At 39.2% G+C, this 22,468-nt stretch overlaps 1 protein-coding gene across 1 annotated transcript in view; it reads left to right on the forward strand.

Annotated features, from left to right (window-relative positions):
• msraa (methionine sulfoxide reductase Aa) overlaps positions 1–22,468 on the forward strand; it is a 61,522-nt gene that overhangs the window by 18,779 nt on the left and 20,275 nt on the right. The window contains exons 2-4 of the mRNA XM_057353502.1: positions 15,489–15,557; positions 16,651–16,770; positions 21,889–21,993. Coding sequence (XP_057209485.1) covers positions 15,489–15,557; positions 16,651–16,770; positions 21,889–21,993 — 294 coding nt within the window. The remainder of the gene's footprint in view (positions 1–15,488; positions 15,558–16,650; positions 16,771–21,888; positions 21,994–22,468) is intronic.

A 22,468-nucleotide genomic window follows, 5' to 3' on the forward strand; every position in this document is an offset into this window, starting at 1 on the left:
CAAAGGTGCTGTGACAGTGTTTATTTTATTTCCTCATCCTTAGCAGCCTTGGTTTTCGATGTAAAGGAATATTTTACAGCTCACTTGAGAATTGACAGATGCAGAAGCACAGGGGAAGAACAATTCCATGAGCTTTACGATACGACTATGTTATGCATGAGGTCAGAGGTCACACTTGAGGCAGCACTCAACGATCTCACTTAATGTCTATACGACCATACCGGAAACCAAAGTTTGTCATTTAAAAAGTTTCAAATATTATTTGAAATATCATCACTTTGGAATTATAACCTTCTGCATGTTGAGTAGTTTTGAGAAAACGAGCAATTTTTGCATTCTATTTGACTTTGTAGATTAAACCTTTTTGTTTTCTAAAAATGTCCCAGAATGTACACAATGTAAAGGAAAAAAACACCACATAATGCAAAAAAAAGTTGTCACAGAATGAGAAGTTGTCACAGAATAAGAATATGTAAATAACTCTATTTGGACAAATACGTCAAGGCAATAATATATTTTATTTTTTTCTATATAGTTTTGCTTCAGAAGACATTTGTGACACTACCTGTAAAAGCCAGCCAGAGGTATTTTTTGCATAAATTAATTAAACACAATGTAAAAAACTTTCTGTGAAAGTACAACCTTGATTTTTTAAATACTGACTATTTACATGTACAAGGACATGTGAAAGATTGGAATCAGTGTTTGGGAAGCCAACATCTGCTGTTTCTTTGGCAAAATAACAAAATTTAGTGTCAATAATATAATTAATTTCAGTATTATATATGGAAATTTGAGTACTGTTTCTCAAAATCTATAATATAATCATTTACAGCGATAAACACATAACCAATTTTACATATAGTCATTCTTTGGCTTTTACTACTTTGATGCTCAAAATCTCATAAATAGATTGAGACTCAAGACTCAAGGAGGATTTTACAGACAGGGTCACATGTATTAACCCAGTGATGTCTTAAAGATTACTTTTATGATGGATGGATGGATGTGCAGTTTAGAGCTTCAAATGCGTAGCCCCTGTTCAATTACATTATAAAGCTAAGAGTCAGGATATTATTGAATTTAACTGTTATATGTGTTAGAAAGCCATAGGATAGCATGGGGTAAATTCTGTAGTAAATTATGAGACAATTGTCATTTTTCTGCGAACTATTCCTTTAAGAATCAAAATTTTGAAAATACATTTTCTGTCACATTTCTGACAGATTTCTGTTCTTTCCCATTCAAATTGACTTGTACTGCCATGGTTGGAAATAGGTGCACATGCAGGAGCATTACCAAGATGGCCACCGAGTAGATTTACAAAAGATGATTTTCTCTCTCCTTTCTCTACTTGGGGACACAATAAAAGATGGAAAAGAGGGACATGGGCGTTAGCGTAGGAATGCATCTGAATACATGTGCAGGATGGAGAAACCACAATAAGGCTTATTTGAAGTGCGCTAGCTAGCTTTCTTGTGGTTGTGAATGTAGTATTTTGTCTCTTTTAAAAAGCTCCATCTAGAAATGTCGAAATTGGACCTTATCATTGCTCCATTAGGTCCACGTTCTCAGAGTCCATCTTTTTCTCTGTCTTTGCAGGTCTCTCTTTTTCTCATGCTGTGTCTACTCTTCTCTTTTTCTCCGTTCCTTTCAACCCCCCACAGCAATCTGTCAGTGATTGCCGCGTCTGCAGTGTCTCCTGACTCATCAGCACTGCTGGTGTAATGGTGTGGAACTAGCCAAGGTGAATGGTTATTACTTATTGAGCTACTGATTGCTGGGCAGAGACTAGCACCCATTTATTAGCACTTGAGCAGTATGGGCCCCGAGTCAACCGTCTTAGCGAATGTGTTATTTGTGATGTGTTTAATGTTAGTTGTGAATCTGTGGCCATGTTGCGTTTGATTTTTTTTTCTTTGTCACTTCGTTGATTGAGGGCAGACATTTTCCTTTCAGGCGTGTGTGTGCATGCTTAAAGGTTTATGTACAGACGTGCAGGGAAGAATAATTGTGGAAAGACGACTGAAGTATTTTGAGTGTTGCACATTTGTGTGAAATGAGGAAATCCATTTACCTTAAAGTTATGCATTTGGCAGAAGCTTTTATCCAGGACAAATGTACCGCATTTAAGGTATACAGTATGTTTTATCAGTATGTATATTTCCAAGAATTCAACATCCTGGAACATGTAATTTTTAGAGTGTCACTATAATCAGGGTACCTTTCTTAAGCAAGGAGGCTGCAAGCCAATCCAATATCACTTTATGCTCTTCTTAATTTTTTTAAAGGGGTTAAGCTATGACGAGACTATCCAGGAGACAGTCCCAGAAAAATGTACTAGGCCACCTATTCATAGCTGCCCAGGATGCATCTACAGTACCTCAAGGCGGGACAAAAGCTTGTTTGTGGGGCGTACGTATTGAATGGGATGCAAGTTGTCTTGATACAATCCGGGAGATATATTTGGATCTGTAGATGGCTAATTGCACCAGTGCACCGAGTCCATTCAGAGCCCTTTTCTTTGACAAAGTGGCCTCCGCAGGGCCACGTTATTGTCAGGTCCCATCTAGACAAGAGAGCAAGACCCCCTAGTCTATATCCTCGCCCCCCACAGCACCCATACACATTTTAACTCAACTGGCGTTGGCCACTCTTTCTTTTGTTAAGGGTGCATTTGGCCCCGTCCCCTCGTGATGCCGTGGCTCTTAATGGGTTTCTCCGTGCATTGATCGAGTCAGGTCCACAGGGAGGCCACTAGACCACTGAGGGACCAAAGGGCAAGTCCAGAGGGAGCCAGAGGGACCCTTAACAAGAGACACAGCAGTAACGGTCTGAACTTCTGTCTGTGGCACCGTCGCTGCTTCTTGCCTCTCTTTCAAGCACATGTCAATCAAAACCAAACAGAATAATAACTGCTGACCGGACATCTGATAAATAATTTGTCACCCTCGTGTGAAAATCAAATCTCGAACGGAGAAATTATACTTTATATAAATGACAATAGGAAGGAGTCTGACATACGTATTTGTTTGTAGATTTAGAGTACCTAAACATTATTTAGAAAACTAATCCCATCTGCATTGTGCTAAAGAATAGGTACTCCTTTTTTGGGGGGTTTTAAGGAGCTGGAGCTTTCTGGCTTTTAGCACTATGCAATATTGTATGACTTTCCATCACCTTCAATAAGCAAGTTGTCTGTAGTTTCCATGTGTTTCATAACCGTATATTTTCTGGAGAGCTTGACTTCTGTAATATGTTTTTAAATTCTCCTGTGTACACGTTATTGCTGCTGCTTGGAAAATTGTGTATAGTTTCGAGAGATATACAGTGCAATAAATCAAGCAAAGACCAATAACGCCACCAAAAATGGCAGCATTATAGTTTTAGATTGAAGTCTTATTTGAAATATTGTCTTATGGGGTCTTTTTCATGACCTACCAATGTTTCCTTATATTAACTGTTTGTCTTGCTCTTCAAATACTTAGAAATCCATCCAAAATCCAGCATGTGAGCCTCAAAAGTTGATGTGTTTTGGGGTTTGTGTGTAGATCATTCCACTTCTATTGGTAAATGTATCCAGTTCTTATAACATTTATTGCAGTTTATTTTTATTTAGTAGTCTTGCTAGGCTACAAAAAAGATTACGTATATTGGGTAAGAAAGCAGTGAAAATTTTGGTTTTATTTTTGGGATTAAGTATTAAGGCATGAAACCATAGCAATTTATTTGGAAAGTGTGGCATCATAACTCAACTCAACTCAACTTTATTTATATAGCGCTTTTACAATTTTCATTGTTACAAAGCAGCTGTACATGAGACATATTGACTATAAGCAAAATAATTAAAGTTGTACCTGCAAAAACAAGAAAAGGTTGAAAACACAGAAGACAGACACACCCACACACAAAACACTCCACACACACAATATGCACACGTACTAACACACATAGACATAGAGACACACACACACACACGGATTCGCACGCACGCACACACAAACAACACACACACACACACGTACGTACACAGACAAGTACGCACACACACACACACACACACACACACACACACACACACGCTCAGTGAGAGCACACATTTAGGATAAAGGAGAGAGAAGCACAGGTCAAATATAACAGACTATAAATTCCTATATGCAATATTAATTAAGTAAAACTTTAAAATTCTAAAGCAGCCCCCCCCGGTCAGGCAGATTAATAAGAATTAATCTAAGAAAAATATATTTTTATTATCTCCCCAAGATTAAATTCAGGTTGTCAAACAATTCATCACGATTAATCGTATCCAGAATAATATATGTCTGTGTACTGTGCATATTAATTATTAAACATTGATATTTTTATAATTGAAATGATTGAAATGATAAATAAATAAATTTTATTATAAATTTGTATACATGAATGTTTATGTGTTTATAAATATAAAATGAATATGCACAGTACACAGACATAGCCTATATTATGTTGTGGAAACAAACTTTAATTCTGGATGCGATTAATCGTTTGACAGCCTTAATAGAAATGTAAAAATAAGGGTATGGGTGTCCAACATAAATTAAAATAGAATAAAATGATAAATAAAATAAAAAATAAAAAAGTATTAAATGAAATGAAATTGTTAAGTTAAATTAAAAAGAAATATTATATTCCCAAATGGCTGAGAAGGTAGACGTTGTTGTAGGTACAGTAGTACAGTAGAAGTATAGTAATGTTTCCACACCCTTATATACAAGAGAAATGATTCATTTTGGATGTCAGAAGCTTTGCGAAAGACATATCAAACTGAATCTCGGGTCTAATAACGTCAGTCCTGTCAGTGGAGATCAATCTATCATTTGTCTTTTTTGAATTAAGTCGAAGTTTGATGAATCTCCTGAGCACATGGTCCATGCCCGAATGTTTTGTGGTGTTTGACCACATTCTCATTTCCTATCATAGCTCCTGCCGAAGAATCAATGCGGCACTATCCCGCAGGGTCTAATCTGTTTGAATGCTCAGTGCCTACAAACTGCCCATCCTGACTCAATGACGTATTTTAATAGCTCATTCAGGCCTTATCTTACAATCCACTCTTCTAGTCATTCCAGGATATTTTAAAATGTGTAATTAGCTAGCCTTTTCAGAAAATAAAAATAGGGTTCGTTTGAATGCGTTTAGATGTAGCGTGCGTGGGTAATTTAAGATGTGACAATAAATAAACCCGTCGGAGAATGTTTTGTTTATTAATTGATGTCACTCTGCATGTGAATGGATAATTGTGGCTCTCTGCGTAGTTTGTCCTCTCCATTAGCAGTCCATTAGTTTGCAGCAGCGGAACATACGTACTTGAATATCGACAGGTCTGTGTGTGCGCGAGCGCACATATATTGCAGAAAGTGTGCAAGGGTCTGAAGGTGACTGGCTTCTCGGAAGGGTCTTTTGAGTACAAGATATTAACCTCCTTCTGCGAAGCTCTTTTTCATGCAGAGAACTCAAAAATGTAAGATAAAACAAAACAACGGCGTGATAAGAGAATAATCATTAAAATCAACTGTTAATGTAGTTATATAAAACTTTGATAGGCGTGAATGAACTAAATGTGCATAATGAATAGTACAGTATGTCCGAAACCTTCATACTGAAGGTCTGGAACTTATCGCCACTTTCTTTGGCCAAGGCCCGCCCAAGAGGCCGTATGACTGACAGGTAAAGCAACCAATCACGTTTCGTTTTGTGCCGCGTCATGTTTAGAGGCATGGACATGTCCCCGCAGTAACAGACCGGTGGACATTCACGAACGTGTCAAAAGTTAGCAACAAAATAGTTATAAGTTTATGCCGTGAACCTCGCATACTTTAAAGAATTAAGCATTTAGTTGATCGTGATTAATTCTTATAGCAACCGTTATAAACACGACAGCTTACTTCTTAGGTCAGACGGCTTCGTGTTGTTTCCAGGCGGACAGTTAGAGAATGCGACACGCACGTCTCCCGGAAATCCTGTGAAATTCAACCAATCAGATGACGACTTCGAACATGCTGAAGTGTTTCCAGAAAAGTGTGCCTTATGCATCAGACGTTTAGCCAACGGTTCGTGGGCGTGACGTCTGAGACTGAGACTAAGGTTAACTTAACCGAGGCTGTTTAAATGTTTTCAAATGTCGTAGGTCAAAGAACACGCAGCCACATGGCAAGGAAACATGACAGATGTAGTATGTCTGTAACATGTGCTTACTTCACTTACACATACTGTATAAGTAATGTCTCAGTATACGATTTCGTAAGCAGGGCTTGTTTTCTTAGTTCTACCTCGTCTGTCGTCTTTCAACTCCTTCCCTTTCTGTCTGAAGAAGCCCTAAGCGTGGTTTGAGAAGAACTGTAGGTAGCCAAGCTAATTTCACCTAATTTCTCTTAGTGTTTACCTGCTGTTTGTGTTTGCCACTCACAGGTCTGCGACGTGGCGCTCTCAGATCATAATGGCTGTTTCCAGCATCAAGACGCTCTCACTTCGCTAAGATAATTGCTATTATGGCTCACAATAGCCGTAATGGTGCTAACGCTCCTCGGGAAGAAATGATGCAGCTGATGATGGCCACTGGCTCTGTTATTAAAAAGAAAGAAGGCCGCTCCAATCAGCCGCAGACCGCCATTAGACGAGCCTGCCCATTCATCACTGTCACTCTGAATAGAGCCAGTCTAGATGGGGGTGGACAGGGATGAGAGAGAGGGGGAGGGGCGGCGAGGCGAATGGTACCCAAGTCCCCGAGCCCGTCGTCTGGCTGCTTGTGCACTCTGACACCCAGGCCTCTTGGGCCTGCTAATCTGCAGGCACGGAGGATGATGTCGGAAGGGGGGAGGAGGGGTTTGTGGCCGAGATAGCATATCTCCTCGCGCACGCGGCGCTCGCCGCAGCCCAATCCCTCCCGCTCCACTGTTTCCAATCGCATTTCACGAGCTCTCTTCATTGCAGAATGGGGCCAGTAGTCTCTCAGAAGTGCGCACGCTTGAGGAACATTAGGGATCTGAGGCTTCTTGTTGTAGACATTAAACACAAAAGAGTCTTGTGTTCACTTGGTTTTAGTTGAACCGTCAGAAGATTGCAAAAGCGATTACAGAATTGTGTGTTTTCTTCGCTTGCTTTTCATAAGGGAATGCGGTATCACTACATAATAAGGTTCCATTTTGTTAAAGTGATATTTCACTAAAAAAGAAAAAAACCTGTCATAATTTTCTCACCTTCAGATTGTTACAAACCTGTAAAAATGTCTTTGTTCTGCTAAACACAAAGGAAGATATCTGGAAGAATGTCAGTATCGCCCCTCATTTACTGCCATAGTAGGGAAAATAAATACTATGGGAGCCAATGGGGGTTGATATATTCACGAGATACACTGACATTCTTCCAAATATCTTCCTTAGAAATTTATACAGGTTTGGGACAACCTGAGGGTGAGTAAATGATTTCAGAATTTAAATTTTTGGGTGAACTATCCCTTTAACATTACAGTGGTTAACATTAACTAAACAATGCATTTATATTATATATAATAAATGCTGTAAACGTCTTGCTCACAGTGAGTTTATGTAAGTTGATGCATTATCTAAAATGAAGGAATGGAACCTTATTGTACAGTGTTACAAGGAATGCCAGTGACTCATTAATGGCAGTCCAGTTCGACCACATTTTCCTCCATTACAGTCACCGCAGAGTAATCAATGACTTCTGGCCTGGGAACATTTGGCTTGGGTCTTTATCACTGCCTGTTGCCGGTCATAGAGGCATGAAGCCGACGGCTCAGCACGTGCACAGAAATACAGTGCTGTGATATTGTTAATGAGACGTGCTTCATCACATTTGGTGATTTATAAAAATAGGCGACTTGGCACTATTGGTGTTCGCTTTAATAAAGCAAGTGCTGATATAGATCACTTATGGCGGTACAGTTGTCAGTGGTGTAGTTTTTAACCAACCTTTGCAGTGAAGGTAGAGCGAGAATAGATCAATGGAGACCTGATGAAGAAAAGTAAGAGAAACGAACACGCTTGTAAATGAATATAGCAAAGCTGGCATGATCTTCAATGCGAGGACAGAAGATTATGCTGCTAGTTTGAATTTTCAGCCAGCGGATCACTCAATACTTTATCTATTATACATTAATACAGCATCTCGAAACTGTATCTAACTAGCTATCTTGCTACAGATGAGAGCAGATACTGGCTAAAAAGAGCATTCATTATATTATGCAATCAAATTGAAGATTGGTCGCCGCACAAGGATGGATTTTGTGTCATGTTTTAGATCATGGAGATGTGAAGATGATATTTAAAGTAATTGAGCTCCTGTTGGAATATGCGTTATTAGAATGTAGTTAGTTGAGGACTGGAGAAGTATTTATTTGAATGAGCCGCCAGTCACTTCTGTACGGTTTTCAAAAGCGCAGTAAAAAATATAAAATTCACCCGAAGGTCTTAACACTGTCAGTACGAAAATATTAATTAAGAAGTTTCCTTTAATGTTCTGTTAAAGGTTTCTTTTTTCTTATTGGTTTACCAATCCCAAATATGTGCCCATTGAGATTAAATTGACATTACCAAAAGATACTCCTGAATTATGTTGACATAACTACTGATTGATTGGTTTGACAGTCCAAGTTGGCTTTTCTTTAAGGAGCTCTACATGTTTAATGCTGTGGCGCACAGAGCTGAAATAGAGCATCACTAACTCGCTGAGCGTTGCGCAGGAATGGCATCGGCTGGCCGAGAGCGCAAATGCCAGCACGGATAAAGACTTGCCCACGATTAGCCTCATTATTCCGACAGATTTTTCGGCTTTACCAAAAGGGCTCCTAGGCAGCCTAGTTACTCATCCTAAACCCGGACAGAAGAGGCTAAGAGAGCAGAAATGTTTGCTTCAGGGTTAGTACTACCATGGCGCCGTCTTCTCCATTAGCCCGTACATCCTCTACCATTCTCATTCCTTATGAATGTTAAATTCACGTGTCAGTGATTTGGTTGAAAATGGCAAGAGCCGCTTTGGTTAAGAATGTTTCAGATATCATTGTCAAAAACCAACATTTATTTTGTGTTTGTTTGATTGGGTTTACTGACCTATTTAGGTCAGAATTAATGTAACCCAACCCATCAACTAACCAATGTGACAGTCGAAAATACTTTAACAATTTGAGATTTTACAGGAAGCAAATGACATTATTATTAATAATTGTCATGAATTTTTACTTTTTTACTATTTTATACATTTTATTCAGCATCTTGTGCTTTGAAATATACATTTTTGAAGTGGTTCTTCTTTGAATTTCACCAAGCAGATGGTAAAAGCAGTTTTAGGGCACTCGGTCAAGGACACTTCTGCATATTCACCCTTGGCAGCAGCTGGCTCGTAACATTAAGTTCACCATAGTGTCTAGGTCACCTTTGTGTCCGTTGTAACCTATCGTGCATACTTAAAGGCACAGTACACCCAAAAATGAAAATTCTTTCATCATTTACTCACCCTCATGTCATTCCGAAACTGTATGCCTTTTTTTACTTTGGCAGAACACAAAAGAAGATATTTTGAAGAACGTTGGTAACCAAACAACATTGGACCCCATTGATGTACATTGTACAAACACAAGACCACTTAGAAATTCTCAAAATATTTTCTTTTGTGTTCTACAGAAGAAAGAATCATATACAGGTAAAAAACGTAAGACAAACAGATGCAAAGAAAATTGAATGAATTCATAGTACTGGAATTTTTCTGCAGGTTTTAATTATTAGACAAATCCTCTGCACCCAAAGTTTGACTGAGAATAATTTATTTTGTCTGTTTGACAAGAGAAAGATAATTAGGCACTCGTGCCAAAAATATGTTTTTGTGCTAATCATTTTGCTTTATATTCAAACTTGAACGTCTTAAAAAATAATATTTTCTCTTTATCATACACACAAATTTCAGTGATGTGGGAGGGGCGAATCAAAGGACCGGTACACACTTAAAAAAGGTGCTTCAAAAGGTTCTTCGATGCCAAAAAATCAAGAAGAGACCGTTCTTTAATGAACCTTTGACTGAATGGTTCTTTGTGGAACCAAAAATGGTTCTTCTATTGCATTGCTGTGAGGAACCTTTTAAGCACCTTTATTTTTAAGAGTGTGGATTGGGGGGTGGGATGTTTCCTAATGAACCCCTCGCCTCCCCCACTCCTCCGTTGTTTATTTCTCCACCAACCTCTTCGGCGGAGAGAAAGCGTGCCGCTTCACGCTTAGATTTGAGTCATTAATATTCTGTCTTGACTCATTGTCTTTGCCTGCTGACATTTACATTTAGATTGTTTATCTGACTGTAGGGGGTGTTCGACCATTAATGAATATGCTTCTGTTGTTCCAGAAAGGCGCCAATTACCGGCTCTGTGTTAAGATAATGAAAGTGGAGAGATGTGGTAGGTGGGCATTAGCTACGGCAGAGAAAAGGCCTCGGTACGGTTGTTCTTTTTTGCCTGCTGCAGCGAGGCAGGAGGAACACAGTGGACTTTGAGTCGGTTTTCCTGTCATTCCAAAGTCGGATCTCTCCCGGGCTCATGGTTAGATATAATGATGGTCAGCGTAGCTTGCAGCTTCCTTCAGCCTTGCTTCTCCATAAGGCTTAATGTTTAAATGAAGTCCAGTGAAATGGAACCAAACTAGCCTCTTTTTTTGTTATACTGTACATACACCGAGATCAAATTATGGTTTGTTATAAAATAATGTTTTCTAGAATTAAACTTGAACCCTGGAAAATTTGGAGACATTTTTACTTTAGTTGGTTATTTCATAAGAACAAGAACATTGTAAGAGAAAGTAGGCAGCACTGCTTTTTGACTATTAGTTGGGTAAAATATGGACAGAACCAACTGTTGGTTTAAAGGTTCAGTGAATGAAATTTAGCGGCATCTAGGGGTGAGAGCTCATTTATGCAATCAACGGCTCACTCCCCCCTCCCTTTCGAAGCACTACGGCGGATGACACAGAACTAAGATGTCGTCACATTTTCGCTTCTTTGCCGAAGGAGATAATGTATTTTCGAAACGCGCTCTGTAGATCAGTTTGTCCGTTTAGGGCTACTGTAGAAACAACATGGCGAATTCCATGTAAGGGGACCCACGGTGGACATACACCTCTGAAGACATACAGTATATGTATTTTATAGTGCATCGCTGTCAGTAGATCCAAAAAACACACATTGGACCTTTAAAAGAACCTAGCAAATGTCCATGTTTGACCAGCCTATGGGTTGAAACAACCCAACGATGTGTTTGTACATCTGCATTCTTAGATAACCCTATTAAAGTCCGCCTCCAAGAATCTGTCATTCCAAACATCAGCTCGGACATCCAGAGAGAGCTGAGTGCTTTGGATTCAACATGATAGAATGGGTTGAGCTATAGCGGTGAAATACAGCTGAGGTGAGTGCTGGCCATTAGAGAGCAGAAGCATGGTGAGAGGGTAATAGAATGCTCTCTAACTCAGCGTGGGCAGTGACCTGGTCTCTCCTCTCACGCTAAAAGTCAAAAGTGCAGCCAGCGATCCACCCCTCAATCCTCGCCATTAATTCTTGTAAGGCTTTTCTGAGCTACTTTTCTTGGCGTGATGTCCTGCAGATCAATACGTCTATTCCATTCCATCTCGGCACACTGCATACAGGCCCGAGCAACATATGGGGTATGTTCAGAATGGCTCACTACCCACTGGGTGTTCTTTTAAACTATAGAAACCTTTACTGTATGTCCCTGGTTTTGAATTTTATGGCGTTTATTCAGTCCCTAAACGCATGTTAAAAGTGACCAATCAAAGGAGCGGAGAAATCTGCCATTGTCCCGCCCCCAAAGTCTCAAAACAAAGTCAACTCAACAATCAAGCGAACTTTGAGCAGTAGCGAGAGAATTGCACGTGGTTGTCACAGCCCCTGCTTGCGGACAACGTTTTTGCACTCTGAGCAGAAATGCGCTGTATTTGCGGTTTTCATGCGCGAGTTTAGGCCATGGATTTTTTATTAAAACTAGCAGAGTTGCTGTATGAAGGTCACAGTGAAACAGGAACCTTTTTTTACTATACTTTTTTACTATACCTTCATCATTTGTTTTGGCTGTTTAAATACATTTAATGTATGGATTTTATTGATTTGCTCTTGTCCCAGAATCTTAAAATATGAAAATCTCTCATAAATTAATAATTATTACATAGCGCTCTGGAATACTTGATTCTGATTGGTCAGTCGTATAATTATTATAAAATCAGAGGTCTGATTTATTTCCCAATACATTATTTCTTACATTTTAAAAGCTTTTATAAACGATATATTTATCGGAAGCACACACTGGCCCGAAGTTAACTTCCAGTCTGCTCGCGGCCAGCCTTGGTTATAATGTATAAATTTATTTTCTATTTAATTTATAGTAATATAAATTAATATTTGATTATATATTAATTGTATAAAATTACATAAAAATACTCAACAGTAATTGATTCTCTGCGGAAGTCTACCGGAAGTTTAGTGTGGGCCATATAACAGTGGCAACAACCCGTTTGTTTTTGTTGCCGCTGAAACTGTCTATATACCATTTTGAAAGATGCAAAAAGCACAGGTAAGTAAAATTTCACATTAATAAAGCTTTTAATATGTTCATTGAATGTTTGATTCGGTTTTAAACGTTCTATAAGTTGTATTTTGTGTTAACCTTTGTATAGTGTTGAGAAACTTAAACAGGAAGTGTTTCCGGACCATGTGTTGTTTACATCTTGCAAAATGATCTATAATCTAAACAAAATCAGTTTTGATCAAAAGAAAATGTATTTGGTTGCCAAGGAAACGAAACAAAAGTGTCGGTAAAGAGCTTAAAATATATGACACACGACGACATATAAAGAAAACAGACAAATTAAGGCCATTTCTAGTCAAGCTGTAATTTTGTCAAATTATGCAAATAGTGAGAAAATCTAGCAAGACAGCAAGAAAATGTCTGTATTTCCAGAAATGTTTTTTTTCCACCACAGAATGCCATGAACAATAATACATCTCTGAGATGCGGTAGAAATGACATTTTAGTGGGAATGCTCATACTTTTCAGTTAAATATCAAACGGTCCGGAGTTGCATGCAGTAAGTCTTTGGTTTGCCAACACACAACAGTATCTTTGCACGGGCCAAATGAGGAATGCACAAAGATGTACACGCATATACTTTAACCTGTGAGAGTGTTGAACAGCGCGGTGCTAAAACAGATCAGCACTGGCAGTCAGAATGTAAAAGTGATTTAATGAAGTCTATTATAATGCTTCTCCTCAGTCCACTTACAAAGATTAAATTAAATCTCTGGCTTCCACAGAAAGCCTGTCCATTCACCGTGCTGTTTGAGTACCATTAAAATTCTAAAACGGAGAGGTTTGCTGTGCCAAAAGAAGATTTTCACTCTGTTTTGCCCCCAATTTGGTTATTTTTTCTGTTTTCATTTAACACAGTTTCAGGAAGCCCTTTGTGAGACACGCCGCTGACCTTGGACGCAGACATGTTTTATATGTTAGACCGTCACACATAAAGGGAGGATGTGATTATTAAATGGCGGTGAATACACACTAACACAACAACACACAAAACATTTCTTTATTTAAACAACAATTTGTGTTCTTAAAAACATCATTTTGTGGAACATAATGGATGATTCAAAGAAGTTCAATCTCTCAGTTTGAAATAGTGTAGCCGTGAGTGAGTTAGAAAGCTTCTGTATGCCATGGCTGTGGCTCTGCCATCACTCTGAATGTATTGGCATGCCCTGCTGCCATGGCAACATACTCATACAGTACATGCATTCAGAATAAACCGCATGACTGCGCCCAGATGTTGAACTCGGTACCCTCCATTTATTCTAACCCACGCGGTGGTCTTAACCGCTCCTCTGCCCATCTGTATCCCTGTCACACGATGAAACGTCGCATTGACATACATTAATCCAGCCAGGTGACATTTACCTCCTCTCAGGGGCATTCTCCCAGGAGACAAGAGAGGCGGTGTCCTCTAAAGATAATCCAGATGAAAGAATAATCGACGGTATGAAAATGACGCTAAACAAATGTTCTAAAACGTTAGATAAAATGGTGTGTAACTCAATATGGCCCATCAGTGCTATCATGGACGTCTTTTCTTGCAGCCGGTCTGCAAATTGACATGAATGTATTAATCTTCTGAAAATGGACAGACTAATTACAAATAAACAACTCGCCCATTCAGACAGCTGAAATGAATTTGAGATGATGGTCTGTGAGAGCGGTCAGCTAGCACTCAGCTTGGTCATGTTGAAAACAAATTTCCATTTTAGCATTGCACTGTAAGCCTTAGTATACTTACAGTGTTTATTTAGAACTGGATGAGATATAAAAGATACACAACATATGTTTGTTACTGTATTGCAGCATTGTAAAAAAAATTGAAAATTGAAATGTTAAGTTAATGGGATAGTTGCCCAAAAATGAAAATTCTGTCAGCATTTACTAACCCTCGCTTTCCAAACCTACATGACTTTTTTCTGCAAAACACAAAAGAAGATATTTTGAAGAATGTTTGTAACCGAACAATGGCAGTACCCATTCACCCTTTATTGTAGGGACACGACACCAATGCAAGTCAATGGGTACCACTGTGGTTCGGTTACCAACATTCTTTAAATTATCTTCTTTTTGTGCTCAAAATAAAGGTAATCTTATATTCTATAAGTTTTAATTAATTTACATGATTTATGTTATTTAAAGAACGGATCCTCCTTAAAGGGATAGTTCATCAAAAAAATGAAAATTCTGTCATCATTTACTCACCGTCAGATTGTTCCAAACCTGTAAAAATGTCTTTGTTCTGCTAAACATTTGAAAGAATGTCAGTAACCAAACAGATCTCGTCCCCCATTGACTCATAGTATTTATTTTCCGTACTATGGGAGTCAATGGGGAATGAGATCTGTTTTGTTACTGACATTCTTGCAAATATCTTCCTTTGTGTTCAACCGAAGAAAGGAATTTACACAACCTGAGGGTGAGTAAATAATGACATAATTTTTCATTTTTGGGTGAACTGTCCCTTTAATTTATAAGGCCAATCACGGTCTCTTTAAAAAATAGCAGACGATTCCTCTGATGTATCTTGGCTTCCAGACAGCTTGTAGAAAACGACTAAAGAAGTCGACCGTCATTCGACCTTGTTCTGTTTTCTGATTGACTGTACTCTTGTAACCTTCCCACCCGACCCTATTCCTGATGCTCCTAACGTGAAGCGATAACAGAATCAACCCAGGACGTATGTGTTATACTTAATGAGCTGCAGAGAAACATCGCCGCTGACCCCCTGAGACTTTCCTCTGTACAGTGAGGTGTGCGATCTTGCTTTGGGAAAAGTGCATTATGAAATCCTGTTGACATTGTGTTGATTTATAAGGGCATTCTCTCCATTGTTTCCCCCTGTGTCCTGCAGCTAAGCACGATGTGAACGGTAACAGGACAGTGGCTCCATTCCCAGAGGGATTGCAGATGGTCTTATTTGGTAAGTGATCCGAGACGTGTCCGTGTGTGCGTGTGTGTGGAGATGTGTTGGGGGAGAGAGTATGAAGTGTGTCATTGCGTGTGGGGGTAGATCCAGCCATGGCGACCAGCAGTGGAAGGTAATTAGCCCCCCCATCACCTCCAAGACGTGCGAAACCAAAACTGAAAAAAGGGAGGAGGAAAATAAAGGGGAGGGGGGCGGCGATTAATTGCAGCGTGATTAGGATCTCTTTAATAAATGCATTTGTTCAGCCTCTTTTTTTTCTATATTAGGGCTGAAAATGTGTAATTCATCATGGCAGACAGAAATTAAATGGCTGTTATCGCAAGGGCCTTGTATACAAATATAATACTATTCAATGCGTGTGATATTTGAGAGCGAAGAAGGAAAACTTGTACCTTTGACTATGAAAATGCACACGCACGTCCCTTGCAAAAGCTCGATGTTATAGAGTCTGCGCGTCCCTCGGGCCGATGTAATTGAGCTCCAGGTTCTAGATTCTCCATCGCACGCCTTATGCTCGCTTTTCCACGGCAGCTTGTAAATCAGAGAAATCTGGTCAAGCAGACAGTCGAGAATGTCTTTTTTTGCAATTGAATTATTCTCCACCCATGGGACGTTGTGGTAGATAACAATATACTAGTTACCCTCTAATTTATTTTTACTGTTATAGAGGGAAAAGTATTATTTGGTAATAAATGCTTACAGTGGGTGTTAGTTTTATGGTGGTTGATATGTTTTTATTGTTCCGGGATAAATGTGTGAAGGAGGAGTCTTTAGTTTTATGGGACTGTAAATTCGTAGCTAAAATACGAAGCTTTGAATTTTACGGGATGATTTAACTCCGTTGGGAGAGTGCGAGAGGAAGCTGGGTCACACGCAAACACAAACACACATGCACACAGCAGAAAGAAAATGTATTTTGTAAGAAAAACAAATACACTGAGAAATTTGACCTCAGTGGCGATTTAAATAGTTTTAAAGGTGTCATGTGCCAAGTGAGTATTTTTATTTTAACTTACATTTCAGTCTGGTCCTCACACTGAGTTGTCTTACGACTTCACAGATGGAGTTTAAGTAATTTTTTTCACAGGTATGGGCTGTTTCTGGGGGGCAGAGAGGAAGTTTTGGAGGCAGAAAGGGGTCTACTCTACTCAAGTGGGCTACTCTGGGGGTTACACCCCAAACCCTACCTATGAAGAAGTGTGCAGTGGTAAGTCCACGATTTACCCTTAGGTTTAACCAAATTGCAAACTCAAGTGTCAAACACACTTGATCTGAGTCGATCCCATAGCGGAGTATTTTTTATTTCTCTATTTTCGTCTCTGGAGCTCCGTTCACATAAAGCATGCTGTCAGCATTTCGCGCATCATAAATTATGCACGTGTTGATAATACCTCCGTGCTGACCATGTTGAAATGACTGTAAAATGTCCATATATTGTAAATGTCATGAGATGTATGGCAAACCTTCATGACCTTGGAAAAAAGCATATGTATATGGATGTTTAAATCATATTAAATTGGATGTTGTGACTAAGACAACAAAGGTGGTGACTGATGGCAGCCAAGTGATGGTAGTAAGAGGAATAGGAAGCCTGAGAAACATCAAGAGGGATATCAGAGACTGAGGAAAGAATTAGTGAGGATGTGGCAAGTTAAATCCAGGGTCATCCAGAAGTGATAGGGAGCTCTTGGGACTGTGACACATACGCTTGGCGAAAGGAAGATTTGAGAGCGATTTCTATCGACAAAGTGTGATTACAAGCAAACATGAGCTCTATAGATCTGAAAAGTGTTGCCTTTTGTATGGCAACAATACCAGCCTCCATCCAAACTGCAGCATCCTTCACAAGTTTCAAAAAACAGCTCAAAACTTACCTGTTCCCCATTTATTTGACTAACCAATAACTCTGTATGAAAAAAAAGAAAAAAAAACTTGTTCATTCTCTCCTTTGCTTACTCCAGCTTTAATCCTCCTAGTAGCATGGCCTTGTAAACTAACGGTACTGTTTAGCGTGTTGACAAAATGTTTATATGCTCTCCTACTTGTAAGTCGCTTTGGATAAAAGCGTCTGCCAAATGAATAAATGTAATATGTATATATTAAAATTGTTCCCTGACAATCTTAAATCATAGTCTTAACAAGCCCAGTCATGATTTGCCTTCTCTGACATCTACATACTTCCAGGTTGCTTTTATATATTCTTATATATACTGTAGTTATATTGAAGACACATCTTGCTCATCTTATCAGTTATCAAATGACTTAATAATATACAGTCTGTACAGATTTGGCTATTCGAAAACTCATCACACAGATAAATGCAATCATCAAGATGGGCGTTTTTGACATGGGTGGAATTACGCCAGCTGTGCCAGCTGTTCGCCTATTATTTTCAATCCGAGCCGCCTCTTCTTTATCCTGCTTTGCAGGATTTGGGATTTAGAATATTATCTCCTTTTCCGTAACAAAAGAGAAATAAATGTTGATCCTCAATCCAAAATGGTGACCAGGGCATATTATAAATCAAAATATAGATCTGCAACCAATTCATTTATATTCCTTTGCAATTGCATTCCATCAAAAAATACATAGATTATAAAAAATGATTTGGGACAAAAAATAGTATTCTTTATAGAGCAGATGACCCAGAAATCATTGCAACAACCCTAGTGAAATTTCAGTTAGGTTGCTGCAACTTCAGCCTTTTTGGAACAGAGCCTCTGCGCTCATGTCCTGACATCTATAGTGAGGAAAAGCAGAACTTTTCGCCCGGCTCAAACTCACGAACACAGTTTACTTCAGTTTGAAGGCGCATGACAGGCTCTCTTTTTGATGTCCGAGTATTTCCTGTGTTCCTCTGAAGCGCAAGCTCCTATCAAGTGAAATTGCGCTAATGATCTCTCACAGGGTACTATGCTTTGCTATTCCTCACTGCAGAAGAGAAGATGCAAGCGCAAGCATTTCACTGCAGGGCATTCATATTTTTATTCCATCTTTGTTTTACAAAGGGTACATTTTGAGATTTGAGAATCAGTTATGTTGTATAGTTGGGTGTGATGATTCACGGCTGCAAGCCGTGCTCATGTACAGACACAGATCAGGGGGAGCTGTCCATTGCTCCGGTGCTGAAATGGTTGCCAGCACTCTGGTTATCGCATGCTCGTCCACAGGGTTTGAATGGTGACGTCCCTTTAAATTGAGTAATTCTCTCAAAGAGGGGTGCTTTTGAGTTATTGTTGTTGTGCCCTTAGATATTTGTAAAGATCTGGATGTTTAATGCTGCCCCGCTATGTCTATGTAATGATTATTAGCTTTGTGCTAAAAACGATTGAAATTGTCACTCTTGAAGGAACAGTTACCCCCAAAATGAAAATTCTGTCATCAGTTACTCACCCATGAGTTGTCCCAAATCTGTATACATTTCTTTGTTCTGATGAATACAGAGAAAGATATTTGGAAAAATGCTTGTAATCAAACAGTTCTTGGCCACCATCGACTACCATAGTAGGCAAAATTGTTTTATAAATGTCTTTGTTCTGTTGATATTTTGAAGAAGCTATTTTGAGGAATGTATAAACAAACAGTTAGCAAATAGTTCTGGGGCATTTTTGACTACCATTGCATTTTTTCCTACTACGGTAGTCAAAGGGGTCCAAGAAATGTTTGGTTACAAGCATTCGTCCAAATATCTTTCTCTGTGTTCAACCAAACAAAAAAATTTATACAAAAAAATGAGTCATGAAAATCTGTATTGACACAATTGTGCCTATGATGCCTTAAAATGCTTCCTCCAGAGGAACAGAGCCATAGAATCATACACAGGAGGAGGGGGTGCCATCAACCTCGCTGATCCTTCAATGTTCTCTCTCTTTTGTCTATGCACTCATTCTCTCTCTGTTAATCTCAGCGCTGTCTGTACAGGAGCTTGTGTCAACAGGGGATTAAAGGGTACAGACACGTTCACCAAGCGGAGAAATGCACTAAATATAAAGCCACTGACAAATAATTACAGAAAATAACATCTTAAAACTGAAGCAGCCCGTGGTTGTTCTTTTCAACCATTTTGTGAGAGCCGCGCAGAGACAGCGTGAGATGATGGCGCGTACGTGCCTTTCACGCCTTGCAGGATCGCACATAACCATTACCTCTGAATATCACAGGATTGGAGTTTCCACAGCGTTTATTGATGCCCTCAAGAGGAAGACCCTTTCAATCGGCAGCCATCTTGGTGGCAATCTCTCAAAGCTGCTGTATTTTATGTATGGATATGTTTGTATAAACAAAGAGCAACATCTCCTGACATCCTCAATGTTTCCTCTTTGGCTCAAATCATGCCATAAAATTGTATGCTAAAAATCAAAATAGGAAACATCTCTATCAAAATGGTGCTTTCCCTTCCTACAGCTGCCATATTCTTTATGGTTACATATCGTTCTTTTGATTTTATACGACTGGCCCGTCTTCTCATATTCTGTCTCTGACATGAGTCTGAAGGCTGCAGCAAGATGTCTGCCCGTGTTCGACCTTCACCGCCTAGAGCAGGAAGGGAGGAAGGGTGCGGGTATTACACCAGAAAATTGGGGGGGTTTGAGCTGAAAGATGGAAGAAAAAGATAGTTCAAAGAGGAAACTAAGAAGGGATGAAAGCTACGCAGTGGAAGAAAAAGAGAAACGGAGAGGGTTGCGTGTGAAGAGAGGAGCGGGGGGATGTGAGAGCGGGTTCAGTGAGTTCATTGCTCTTTCATAAGCCAACATGCATAACACAGTTTAAGGATTACCCGCCGCACTTACGCCTCCATTAGAACGCTGTTGTTTTAACGCTGGATGTATGAATATTTGCATAAAACACTGACTAAGCTCTCCATGAGTGCAGAAAACCTACAGTTTGGCTTTTTTGCTTTCGCGGTTTTATGCAGTACATGTGTGTTTCTATGTCTGTCCTATAAAAACTCTCCAATTATGGATTTCCTTATGCAGTCTGACAATGAATAAATTATACAGAATATGTATCTGTAGTTTTAGTGTTAATTGGACTGAATTTAAGTATTTTTGGAGGGGTTGTACTCTTTATATGTGTATACTAACATCTAATAGCACAATTGGGGTATTTCTTTCTTTAGCCAGTCACTAAATGCTTATTTACACTAAAGATTATATGAAGGCCTGTCTGTCAAATGTCGTCCTATGCTCTGTGAATTGAGTGCATGGGCAATGGCCCGGCTTTGGTTTTCCATATCTCAGCTCTGATAATGTTACTACCCCCCTGCTGTCTTGCCTGGTAATGAAAATAACCCCACAGGTTAGTCCTTTATTACTTTTTTAATATGAAAGCAATATAGATTTACTGGAGATAACGTAGAGGGTGGTCCCCCCATAAGACTGAGGCAGAGATTATTAAGCAGAGTTCTTCGGTAATGAATTAATGATGGGCGATATAGAATTAGGGCCTCGCGTTTTCAGTTTTGGGGTTCCGGTCGCAGCTGTTCGTGGATTCATTTTCTGCAGCTTGAATCATAAACTGTAGAAATAAATGTATACAGTATATAAAAATAGCTAGGAGATACATTCAGCGCAGGTGCTGAACGTTTGGCTCTCAAATGAACACAAACGCAGAGACACGCTCACGATTCTTTTAAAATAGGATTTAAAATGGTTTCACATTATTTGCAATTTCAAGGATCAGATGCTGTTTTCATGTGATCAAAAGCGATTCAACAAAACACGTTAATGTAACATGCTCCCATATGTGAAATTTATGTTTTTCCATAAAGGCAATTATACATGAGCACACACATTTGAAGTTTACTTTTGCATTTATACATTTGGCAGATGTTTTTATCCAAAGTGAATTACAATGCATTCAAGCTACAGATTTTTATTAGTCGATGTGTCCCCTGTTAACTCTCCTGGCTTTACATTTTATAGGCTTATATATGGCTTATACATATTTATAATACATTATAATGTACAGTATAATCCCCACAATTTCTCCATGCTTGCTGACCCAAAGTGAGTCATTTCAACAATTTCTCATTTTCCTGTGCCCTTTCCCTCTCAACCTGATTTTCGTGGGGTTGCAGTTATTTTTCAGTTTGTAGAAAACATCCAGCTGAGTCTATGAGCACGGGTAGATCGACTGCCCCCGTGCTCTCAGGATAGGGTTGAAAGATGCATGCTGTAAAATTAATCACTATCGAGGACTGACCCACCACTGGAGAGAGTTGATGACCTGTGGTGACCTCACTGGAATGGGAACGCAGGCCACCACCCGTGTGAGTCTTCACTGATGATGTTTACACGGTCACCTCTGCTTCTTTTACTCGCAGGTAAAACAGGACACACAGAGCTGGTTCGCGTGGTGTACGAGGCAGAGAAAATCAGCTTCGCCCAGTTACTCAAGGTATTCTGGGAAAGCCACAATCCCACACAAGGTAACATTTCTCATCAGTTCTCAATTCAGTGCCTGACCTTGACAAAAAGCCAAAACTATCAAAGTTTTATTCTTTATTAGTGAAGCTTTATTCTTTATTTAGTGCTGTAAAAATCAGGTTAAAATTGTATTACCTTTCCCATTCAGTGTAAATAATGTTCCTTTAAGATTCGATTTTCAGACTTAAAACGTGCCCTTAAACGGTGCATATGCATTTTTATTATACAGATTTAATTCTAGAAAACCGAAGTGCTAAAAGCCATTTAAAAGCATGCAGAAAGTGCAGCTTTTAAACATATACATTCTTAAGTTCCAGTAACATAGAGGCATGAGAGGTCCATTATGAATTCACAGTCAGAAGAGGCAACAGCTGGAGTGGCTGCAATCATGACCAGAGGATTCAGGGCAGCGATTAAAGTGTCTCAGTCATCCAATCACATTCAGACTCATCCAGATACCTTGTATAACAGCCTGAT

The sequence above is a fragment of the Triplophysa rosa genome, linkage group LG15 (assembly GCF_024868665.1).
Source record: "Triplophysa rosa linkage group LG15, Trosa_1v2, whole genome shotgun sequence".
Lineage (NCBI taxonomy): Eukaryota > Metazoa > Chordata > Actinopteri > Cypriniformes > Nemacheilidae > Triplophysa > Triplophysa rosa.